This window comes from Phasianus colchicus, chromosome 5 (genome assembly GCF_987193195.1).
Source record: "Phasianus colchicus chromosome 5, bPhaCol1.hap1.1, whole genome shotgun sequence".
Taxonomy (NCBI): Eukaryota; Metazoa; Chordata; class Aves; order Galliformes; family Phasianidae; genus Phasianus; species Phasianus colchicus.
Window position 1 is genome coordinate 28,247,451 of NC_143440.1, and position 12,100 is coordinate 28,259,550.

Below are 12,100 nucleotides of genomic sequence, written 5' to 3' on the forward strand. Positions count from 1 at the left end.
TACGGCCCCGGAGGGGGCGGGCGAAGAGCACCCGTGCGCGGCAGGGCGAAGACCGAAGCGGCACCGCTGAACAAAGGCGGCGGCCGCCCAGCGGCCCCGCGGAACGGCCCAGCGAACGGGACGGCGGCGCGGCCCGCGGCAGCGCCCGCACGGCCCCGGCGGGACGAGGCCGCCCCCTGGCGGCAGCTCTGCCGCACGGCGCTCCGCCCGCTGGTGGAGGACGCGGGGAAGCGCCCGCTAAAGCACACCGGGCTTAAGAGGTTCCGGGGAAGCACGAATAGAAAAGCGCCGAGCGTAAGGACGGGATATCGGCGTGACAGGATATGAAAAAAGAGACGGGAAAGCATGGGGAACGCAGAAGCCGTACCTAAGTTTTTCTCATCTTTGTTGAACGGTAGCGAGGGGGCAGATGGCACTCTGCTCACGGGAAGGCGTAAGAACGGGAGTGGTGCCGCAGAAAAGGAATACCCGAAAACGATTCTCCTCTCAACGCCTGCAGCGCCGTAAGAGCACGGTGGAAGAGACGCCCGCAGCACAGGGGGCCCCCAGGGGACCTGCGGGTCACACCTGGGCCGATCGTAACAGTGCAATAACTGACAACACGTGAAAAAAGTTTTTTATTTCTCAGTGTTTCTCCACTGTCAATACTGTCCTTTTGCTGCACCAGGTTGCAAAAAAACTCTCTGCCTTTTCCATTTTCAACAGCTACAATATTTACAGGCCGTTTCCAGTAACACACGCAGACACATACACACTCACAGACACGCAGGTACGTATATCCCTATGCCTGGCAAGGTAGCTGGTTGCTGGTAGAGGCAATATATATTGTCATTGTCCATTACAAGCCCTCCTCCTCCTCCCGTGCACCTCTTCTCCTCTCTCTCCATTCAGCAGCTCGAGGCCAAGCTTTTTCTGGGGGAATCTTTATGTAAGAAGTACCCAGCTACTCATTGCCATTGTCCAGGGTTGTGGGCTGGGGTTCTCTATTCAAACTGTACACAGCAGAAGTCAAAAACTGCTCCTATTCGGGTGCTTGTGAACTGTGAGTCATGTACGTGCACTCCTGAACTCTTTTGGAGCAGCCATCTTAATCACCTTCTGGGAAATATGTATATCATGCTGGGGTGAACAAGCCACATGCTTCACTTTCCACCAAGGTGTTATGGACCCACATTTTTACTAAGGCACCAGTAATGACCAGTTTAGTTTCTGAAAGCGTCCAGCCTCAGTAAATGTACTGCTTTAGGTTATCAAAGACTAAGCCAGACAACAAAAGAATAGATGCCTATATAATAGGTATAAAATTCCTTAATAAAAATAAGTACATAAAACCTGTGGTGGTATAACCCCAAATCCAATATAGGTAGAATAATATCTGAATAATATTAATTGTAAGAAAAGCAATCTATCCTGCTCCATTTTGTGAATGGAGAGTCCTGTAACTGAGAAAGATCGTCCAAGCAGTGTTCTTCTATCTACACTCCTAGGTTGTGTGGTGCCATGTGTATCGTCAGAGAAAAACTCTGAAACTCTGATTGTAAGATGTCCCCTTCTCCCCCTCACCCTGTGCTAAACAAAGCTCCGTGGCCACCTGTCAGACAGCCAAGGCCATGGAGCTGTGCTGTGAGTTTCCATCTCGCTGCTCACCAGTCACCTAGGCCGATCAGAAGAGCTGTTCTGCTCCTGTCAGGGTTATGAGGGTGGTGGTAAGGAGGTAAGGAAGGAGGGGGGATGAACTACATAGCGGGTGGGAAAACTGAGGTCAACACTCAGGAACACGTCCCGCCTTCCAGCAAATTGGCTCCAGGAACCTCGATGGAGCCTAAAACAAAAACCAAATCTCGGCCCTTGTTCTCCTGCCAACTCTGAAACAATTTCAGAAATGTTGTACCACAAGAGAGAGCCCCTGAGCATTCATCACAATTATTGTACAGAGTAAGTGGCACAATTATAGGTATCACTGGTGTCACATACCTTTTTTTGTTTCTTTTTAATTCAGACCATTTTCAAAAGAATTCACAGGCTGAAAAAATGCATAAAGACTTAAAATTAAATATCAGCCTGTTTACTGATGGACACAATCCAATCGGGGGAGCTTTTAAGCGCTTCCCAGACATTAAATATTTGTCATGGGAAGCAGTAAATACGTATGTATTTACGTACATATACATAGATATCACCTTCAGAGAAAAGAGAGAAACAAAAAATAGCTTTTGGATAAATGCACATCTAAACATAGGACTTAACTGGAATCTTCTTATGGTGACAGAACATATCACACAATGAGAAGTGGCCAGAGTTCATGCACTCATCTATAGGTTCTCATGAAAGCTCTGAAGAAACAATCCTGTTCTATGCTGAACTCGATCTGGACTGACAGGACTACCTGGAAAGTCATCATCCTTTCTACACCCATAACAGGAAAAAAATACATCAAGATGGAAATCACAGAGAACAGAACAACAAGAACAAAAAGTTTCCATCCCATGGACAGATCTATCCTGGGGGGAGTTAGAACAAATGTTTTGTCACACTCACAGTGGAGCCAAGATACAGTCATGTATCAATCTTTACCGCTTGGAATGCAGGAAAACTGAAGGAAAAGATACTAATTTTCCAAAGCCTTACTTGTGTTGAGCAGACCTCTACCATGTGGGAGTGCTCTGTCAATGGTTGCACAGCAGGCATTTGCTGAGTATCTCTGAAAGAAGCTATCAACCTGCAATCCAGCCACATTAAGATCCATCTCCCGCAGGCAAGACACTGAGTCTTAAGATAAAAAAAAAAAAAAGATCCATCGACTCTCTTTATCCCTTAGGAAAAAGCCTTTCTTTTTCCCCCATCTGCTGTTTGCTAATTTAATTCCAGTCACATATTCACTAGAATTTTTATGTTAACAAGTCATTAATTCCTTTCACATTTATCAGCAGCAGTGGACGCTGCTGTTATCTTGCATTGAAGACAATGGTATAGATTGTTCAGAGTCAAGGTTAACTTCCTGAAAGTTACCTCAATTGATTTAAAAGCAAAAACACCACAACAACCACCACAAAAAGCCCTGGTGTATTTTGCTTTTCAGCCATTTGTTTACCTTAAGGCTCTAGTACAGGGGAAAAAACACCAAATGACTTTCTAGAACAATGATCCAATTTGGGCCTATTTCTTCCTAAAGAATCTTGATGAAGCAATATCCTTAGTCATACAGGAAACCCTGTAATCCACCTATGGGGAAACACAGAATAAAACCTTAACCAAAACATCTTCAATCTAAAATATACAAATTTTCTTCATTCCTGACAGCAAAATTACCAGACTACTGACCAAGGTTCATGTGCTGTACTACACCTCCTGATACACAGCGGATGAATTTAACTATATTACAGCGCGCACATACGATGAGCTACGTGGAACAGCAAGACTATGTCAACGGTGGCAGATCCAGAACTGTGCATTTCTACCAAGATCAACTGCACGTGCATACAGCCACCAGTAATATGCATCTGTAGAATGCACAGTACTTGGAGCACAATTTGCATAGTGTATGAATGTAAGCAAGGCCCCAGTGTAATTCACTGGGGAGTTTTAACAACTGTCTAGCTACCAGGCACACAGAACTGCCCTTCTGTAGCTAGCAAGCATACAGTGAGTTGAGTCAGAACACCAAGAATTTTTAAGTAGACATTTCTTGCTGTTTTTTTTTCTCCCTCATCCCATAGCTTCACTCCCACTAGGTACATAATGCACAGGGTTTCTCTGAGAAATAATTGCAACCACCTCTGTGGTACATCGGAAGTCTCTCCCGATTACGTTATCTAGAAAGAAGCGGAGGTGACTGGGAAGAAGATGGCTGCTCCCAAAAGCTAGGACTGTGTGCAGATACTGCACAGAATCCTACATAATTACACATCAGAAACAGGAAACAATCGCAAAAGGTACATTTTTTTCTTATGGATTAAGAGGAGTCATAGGAACTGCAAGTCAAAACCAAACCAGTTTCCCTCTCACACTCCCACGGTAGTTCTGAGTTACTTGTTTCCCTGAATACACACATTTAAAAAAAATACAATAAAACCTAGGATATGTAACACATGAATAATTCAACTTCACAGTTATAAATACTCAAATTACACTTACATAGAATGTATAATCACAGAAAATAAAATTCAAGTCATAGAAAAGAATGAAGACTAAAGGGAAAGAAAAGGCAAGGTGGCAGAAGAAGTGATACAAGTTTAGGGCTGTGCCTTCTATAAAAGCCTTTTAAAAGTTTTTTGTTTTTTGTTTTTTTAATTTTTTTTTAATTTTTTTTTTAATTGGATAGAGTAAAAAAAAAAAACCCTTCAAGTATCTCCCCTACAGAACTCAACTCTCTGCCAGAGAAGAGGCAATGAAACAACATAGTCAGTTCTGGGCATAAAGAAGCAAGGTAGCTTAAGCTAGCTAAGGGAGGACAGATGAAAGATAGTGTACTGGGGTCCACTTTTAAAGCTGGATGTGTTGTATAGATTTGAGGTACCACTGCCACAATAGATTCTGATGTAGTACAGGGATACTCAGGTACATGTCTAGGTATTTCTTATTTTACCATTTATTGTGAAGAGGATGCAGCAAATGCACTTGTACGAAATACAGAACATAGAACCAAACCCATGGCACAGCCCTTACCATCAACATGTATATGGAGAGGGAGGGGATTAATCCCAAAGGCAATTTAAATAATGGTATTTTATATACTTATATTTATATATATAAATAAATGTTCTCAGCAATCTCAGGGTTGTTTTTAGTGCATTGCTGTAAAAAATTAGTGCAGTTCTCATTAATGTTTTAGCTCATAAGGAATAAGAATCTATACATCTGTTCAGTCTCTTCTTGCCACTCCTGAAACCTTCACACTGTGTTTCACCAAACTGAATGTTTGTAGTCAATTTCTTTAAAATAAAGTGGATGAATTCCACACACTCGGTGACAAGACATGGCAATTTTTGGCAAAAACAATTAGAAAAATATGAGGTGCTCTGATCTTAGAACTGAAACGTTTGTTGATTTAAAGCATTACACAATGCATAAACAAAATTTATAAACAAAAAGATATGTCTCAACAAATCTATCCTTCATGCAAATGTTTCTTCAGCAGCTAACAACTTAAAAATTTCTTACATTTGTTTATTTGGGGAAAAGGACTTAGACAAATCTGTGTTTCAAGTCCTCTCCTACAACTGGACCAAAGTTTTATGTCCTGGAGCTGCTGCTTCTGGACCCTTCTCTTTTCTGAATCGTTGGAGAAGGGGAAGTTTAAGTCTCAGAGATTTACACTTCAGCCCCAAGTTCAAGGACTCCAGTTTCAACAACAGCAACGTATTTATCTTCAATTTGAACCAGCAGGATGGTCTTATCTATGTGGGACCGACTACTTGGATCTCTGCTGCAAGGCACCCAGCGGTGAATCACCTGGAAAAAAAAAATAATAATAATCAAGAAAACATGAGTTTCACAGGAACTGCTGTCATTTCAAAGTTGTAGCTGATAATTCAGCTGATAATGCAAGGCAAAGGGAGTATAAATACAATACAAATATTGTAAAATACAAGGGCTACACTGTCTTAGCTGCTCATTTTTCAATGTTCACATGCCCTCTGATTAGCTGTCTCAGTCTTGCTGGAGATCTGCAGCTTAGAGGGCACTCAGCACTGGATTTGGATTTTAACACAACTTGAGCCAAATCAGAGCTGAATAGACCATGCAAAGTAAGTAACAATTGGAAAAAATTGTACACATACAGATTAAGAATATTTTGAAATAATAATTTTGAAGCCACAATACTTTTAAAGTATCCCAGCATTTTGCAGCACACAGCAGCACAGAATAAAGTTTATCAGGAGTTAGGCATAAAACCTGTAAAACTATCTTAGAGATGATATAAAATAACTTAAATTTTTTTACAAAGAGAAATGCTGTTGTGCTGAGCGAGAGTAGGAATATACCACCCTTAGACACAAAGCATTTCTCAGTCAAGTCCAAATACTACATCCTTGCTGTCCAACATAAAACTAGCACCTTTGATATAGTCAAAGGCAGCCTATTATTCTAAAGGCCTGAATATCAATCTTTTGGGTTGTCTTGTGCATGTCAGTGTTGGGAAAAAAAAAAAAAACAAAATCAAAAGCTCTCTAGCACATACAAACATAATTCAGAATACATCTTAACCTTAAACTCCTGGAAAAAAAGGAGGAGCCTCCAATCTAAAGAAGATGGCTAAATTTCATTTCCTTGAAGAATCCCTACAATGTTTTTGTGTAGTGAATATAATAGCAAAGCTTAGCAAAATAAAAAGCAAAGTTTGGAAAAGTGCTTTTTCAACATAATAGAGAAATTTGTAATAACTGAGAATACACAGTACTCACAAACTAGATGCTTCTCCTTCACAATCACCCTTAGATGATTATTAACTAAGGGTCTTAGAGCTGTGAGGATCAACATAACCTACCCTACTCCTCACAACATATTTAGATACTTTTACAGTTCAAGAAACCAGATACAGAATACCTATTATTTTTATTGTGATAACTCAAAACCTGTCATAATTAAATTCCCAAGTCCTATATCCCTATGCAAAATAAAACAAAACACAAACAAAAACAAAAAACCTCATAACAACAAAAACATGAGGAACAACGTGGCTGTTGCTTCTTGTCCATTTTCTCTTCATTCTTGTCTTAAACCATTCTGTCCCGCTTCCTCTTTTGCTTTCTTCTGCTTTTAACTACTGCTTCTTTTCCCTTTTTATGCAGTAGTGAAGTCTATATACCACTCAGAACGTGGCCATAATTGTTACGTAGGTACCAGAGTACTTGTTTTTCTGATGCTGAATTTCATACAGGGATGCTGACAGAACAATACTTTGACAGGTAGACTGCTTGATGAGCAGTACCCCAATAGGTAAGAATCAGTTCTGTGTGTTTGCAGAAGGTGCAGGATTAAAAAGGGAAGACTGTCCTAAGAAGTAATGGATTTACTGATGATGTATGCTTATAACAAGCAGCAGAAACTATGTCATTCAAGTTAAATCTATTCCTCACAATCAGACACAAGAAGAAAGGGAGAAAGCACCAGATCATCCAAGGTTAAAAGATGTTCTTCTAAAACCCTGCCAATATACTGCACCAATAGCAGACAAGAAACATTCACTCACTCTCAATCTTTCTGTTAACAGCCACTGTACATCAGCATGCTGCAACTTGCAAGACAAACTGCAGAACCACAGAAATAATTGTCCAGTATTGAACAAAAGGACTCATGATTCCAGAATACATTTCAGTTTGTCCTTTTACGTTCATCATCTTTATGACATTATTTATCTGCAAAAGTGCATAAGGAAATCCCAAAAAGCATACTGTCTAATCCCAGCTTAATTATGAATATTTACAACAGCATTCTCCTACACGTTACATACAAGTTAGTTCTACAAGTTAGCCCTTAGGGTGGTCAACTGTGATAGTTATTTGTGGAAGGAACTTGTTTTCAGAGCTCTTCCTTCACACACACATACCAATATACTCCAAATCTACCTTAATGTAATGGTCCTGTATCCACTATTTGCAATGACATCTCCAGCTGAAATAAGCAGACTATCAAAAGATGATTCTTACTAAGTGTCAGAACAGACACATTCAAAGTGAAAATACAGTGGCATCAGTAAACCAATGCAGGTACAAAGGCAGCAGCTCTTACCTTGTACTATTTACCACTGGAAGAATACTCACTGCATAATTTTTAGACGAGAAGATCTATAAACAGTATGCCTTGGGTAAAAAACTAGAAGAATCTACAATGGGAGATGTTTTCCAACTAATCAGTGAATTTTTATTTTCATATGCAGATATAACACCCCTAGGGAAAAGTGAGACTGAGTTTCAAGTCATATGCTTTTGCAAGTTTTAGTTATAGCATATTTCCTTCGTAAAGGAAACATCAATTAAGTACTTATTACAAAACAAAGACACAAAGATAATTTGGCTTAATTTTCAGAGTAATTTAAAAACCAAATACTCTTAACCATTCAATTAAAGACTGGTTGGCAAACTGACCTTCAGTATTTTCTAAGGGATTGACAGTTTAAGGAAAGGAAAATGAAGGCTGGATGAGTAAGCAGAATGCCTGAGGTAACAGTTCATGACAAGAGCTGGAAGAAGGCAAGGAAGGAGAAGTGGCTGACAACATTCAAATCATCTTTTATCTTTTCAATACAGTTGCAGAAATGTACTTCTGCTCCAAATTAGGATTCTAGAACTGCTCTTCCAGCAACACTGACTTAGAAGACAGCTGCTGATCCAACTTACTACTAGCATGTCATTAGCCTTGACACCTGGACAGGCTGCCTCGTCAAGACACTTTTTTTTCTTTTAAATTAATTAGCTTGTCAACTTCTAAACAAAAAAAACTTACATGGCCTTCCATGCCTTCCTGAGGACTCCAGTCTTTCCAGCTGTTTCTTCCAGCTTTTAGCCGTATCACCTCATCTGGCCACTGCAGCTCTTTCCTTTTTGACACGTTGATCCCTTCCAGTACTTGACTGGGATCCATTAACTATAAGTAGGAATTGAGTTTTGACTGTTAGTTCAGCCAAAATTTAAAAGACAGGGATTAATTGTAACCTTTTGCATACTTCCACAGAACTGACTTGACCACACAGAAATCGATAGCTGATTTCAATGCTGCAAGCCCAAGCTCCAAGCTCCAAAAATACTTGAGCAGCAGAAATGATGGAAATTGGGCTGTAGTTTCAGACATAGCTGACAATCTACTGTTTCACTGCTGCCTGCCTCCCTTCCCCAGCACTTCATTCAGTTACTCTGGTCCACAGAAGAGTTCGAGCCAGCTTAAAGTACACAAAATAGCAGCACATGGTCCAGTAGCAGGGAAGAGTTTAGTGACGACAAACTTTTAGGACTGGCTCATCACTTCTAGAGAATTAAACCTTAAGAAACATGGGCTTAGAGAATTCACTAGTAGGCTAAAAAGCTATTTTCCTACTAGCATGGTTTGTTGAGACTCCTGAAAACTTCTTCCAACTTAAGGGCAGAGAGAACTGCATAACATCCAGTATCCCATGGCATACAGCAACCTTGTCTGTGCCTTCCTCATGCAAAGGAAGGAAACAGTTTCATACAAGTGCCCTTGCTTGTAAACAAAAGCTTCTAAGCAGAAACCTGCAAAATTAGTTAACTTTGTCTACATTAACTAACTTAGTTAACTATTATTAAAGATGCAATTTATTCTAAAATGAGGTGATGTCAGCAATGAAGCCAAGTTTGTTATGACCTGACCTATTAAATAATTTTTTGGTCTTTCCCAGTAAAATACTGCCAAGAACATGTATGTGCAGCTACTGAAAGCTACAAGAGCAAGAATATTTCTGATTTTTTCCAGAACTCCTAAGGCTGCCAATAATTAATTTAGTCAACGGAATACTGTTTGCTATTCAGTAAGCCAGCCTTACAGCAATAACCAGAGAACACATACACATGTAAAATGAAAGCAACAGAATTTTTAACATCTATTTTAGAGGACAGTCTATTTGGTAGAAGAGAATAACACTAGTTGCTTTCAGTCCTGCAGGTGAAGCTCTTTAACTATATGCATCGATATGAATAAAACCAGACTAAGCATGGAGAAAAACTGAGTTCAGCTGACATTCTCAAGCCTGTACTACAGGAAGATAAAGTAAGTAATATAAACAGAGATGTCTAAACATGCAGCAAGAGTGCTTGTCCAGAAAAACGTTTCCTTACATTAGTCCTCCACTTGTAACTGCACAACTATTGTATACAGAGGCATATCAAGTATGGTGCATGTACTTCAAGGTCATGATTTCAGCAACACACAAGATAACACTAACAAAAGCACATGACTAAGGAAGTTTAAGTTAACTTTTTCTTCTGGACTATTCACCTGGATTCTGTAAATAACGTCATCCTTTTTGGCTTGCATTTGATTTGCAGGGCTTGCATTACCAGCTGACTGAGTTTCAGCTGCATTACTCCCTCCTTCTGTCCCTAGAAAGCCCACAAGGGCATGTTGTTTACAGGCTGGGATGCTTTGGCTGGAGCTGCTGGAAGAGGGCAGACCATGCTGCATGCTGACTCCAGACTGGCCAGTAGGTTCCATTTGGTTCACCATAGATAGGCGGGACTGGATGGATGATGGGAGGTTACGAAGGGATATCTGACTGGTGGAAGAGCGCCGACAAGGCACAAAGCCTGTTGTGGATGTGCGAAGAGATGAATGACGACTGCCGTAGCAATAAGATGAATGGCTAGCTACTGAGGCACGGGCAGGGGAATGTCTGACAAGGCTCGACTGCACAGAGTGAGAGCTGTGACTGGTGCCTAAAAATAAAAGATAGAGAATCAGGAGAGTTTGATAAAGCCTCCCACACACGTTAGATTTATGACATACAACCGTTTTAGCAATTAAGTACAAAATTAATGGGTGTAATCAACAGCATCTAAAACAATGGAATCGTAGGATTAGGTATCTTGCACTTAACATAGCAGAGCATTTGAGTGTGTTTCACTTATTTTATCACGGAATCTCATTTTCTGTTCCATTCCCAATCCCTGTGAGATAAATCACTTGACAAATGCTTCAGCCTTGCTCTCACCACGTTAGCAGTTTGTTTCTTAATATTAATACCTAAGTTCCCAATACTGAAGACAAAACAGGAGATAGAGATGTCAGTGTTTCAAAAATGCAAATATTCTTTCTTAATATGCCTTAATGGATATTCAAAGACTCAGACTGGATCAGAAAATGTTGGAGCATATTTTTTAAGCATTAAGAAAATTTTAATGTAAAAAAATAGCAGTTTATGAATATTATTTAGTGTCATTCCTAAATGAAGAATTTGTATAAACGTCTTCAGAGCTGCAGAGGTACTCATGCTATGTAAAGAAAAAACCCAGTGTGTACAGCTAACATGCACATTTATATTCTTTGAGCAAAGGAAATATTTACAAAGCTTTTTCTTGGTTTTACTGCTTATTGCCTCACTAGATTCAAATCAGCACAGATTCTGTTAGGATTTAGCTAAAATACAATTGAAATAGATGATCCACTCTAGTATATAAATAAGAAAAATACAAATACATTAAAAATCAGCAAGCTGAACGTTAACAATCAGTAAGACAGAAGACATAAGATGAATCAATCTGTAGAGATTTGCTGCAAAGTCATGTAGCCTGTTTTGCAAGAATAACTAAACTTCAACAGGATAAGTCTCTGTTTGGAAACTTTCCATTGGACAAAACAGCACTGTAGTGTGAGAGGAACCCAAGCAGGTGTTAATAAAACAATCAAGGTTTGTACATCTGTCTGTTTTGTCTTTTCTGTTGGCCTAGGCCAGATCCAAAGAGTGGAGAGACCGGTTCTGGCTACAGGATTGTACTTGTGAAAAATTGTTATAGCTGTATTTTAACATTACCCAGAGTGGATGGATGGGTTGGTGGATGAGCTGCAGGAAGAGCAGTGGGATGAGCCCCGGGATGAGGTGCCACAGGAGGGTGCTGTACTGCTCCAGGTCCCTGCCCTGTAGGTGCATTCACTCCTCCTTGCGACATGCTGCTCTGCGACTCATTGATAGTGGCATTGTTACTTGTGCAAGAAGCCCCACCTCCAGCATCAGAATCTTCAATATTTCCACCACTGTTACAGCCAGCTCCACAACCTTTCCTTAGTCTGAAAACACAGTGCAATTAACATTAAGTCACATCATCTGAACATAAAGAGTCTAAGAAACACCACACTCAGCACAGTCTGTAAAAGTCACTTTTGTGGGTTTTTTTAAATCAGATTTTTTAGACAATGCTATTTTCTCAGAACAGGCTTTGCAGGTATGAATGTTTCTTCAGGACAGCCATTCAAATAACAGCTATGATAAACCAAGAGCTGAGATAAAATAGCCTTTGGGAAGAGAGAAGGAAAGAAGTAACCTCTGAATCAATAGTTCTAAATACAAAATGCTAGAAGAATATCTTGTTATTTTGCAACAGTTTAGTAAATTTATGCTCCTTAACATACTAGTCATACACAGTCTCATACA

The 12,100-nt window shown here is 40.0% G+C and overlaps 1 protein-coding gene across 8 annotated transcripts in view; it reads right to left on the minus strand.

Moving 5' to 3' along the window:
* Positions 1 to 489: 489 nt before the first annotated feature.
* Positions 490 to 12,100, minus strand: part of PCNX1 (pecanex 1) — an 87,276-nt gene continuing 75,665 nt past the window's right edge. For 6 of the 8 annotated variants that reach the window (XM_090141107.1, XM_031593629.2, XM_031593624.2 and 3 more), the window contains 4 exons: positions 11,483 to 11,736; positions 9,952 to 10,388; positions 8,446 to 8,586; positions 491 to 5,451 (listed from right to left, as the gene is read on the minus strand). In XM_090141107.1, coding sequence (XP_089997233.1) covers positions 5,311 to 5,451; positions 8,446 to 8,586; positions 9,952 to 10,388; positions 11,483 to 11,736 — 973 coding nt within the window. In that variant the 3' untranslated portion in view covers positions 491 to 5,310. Of the gene's footprint in view, positions 5,452 to 8,445; positions 8,587 to 9,951; positions 10,389 to 11,482; positions 11,737 to 12,100 lie in introns of all 8 variants that reach the window. The other 2 variants (XM_031593625.2, XM_031593628.2) reach the window with 2 other exon arrangements.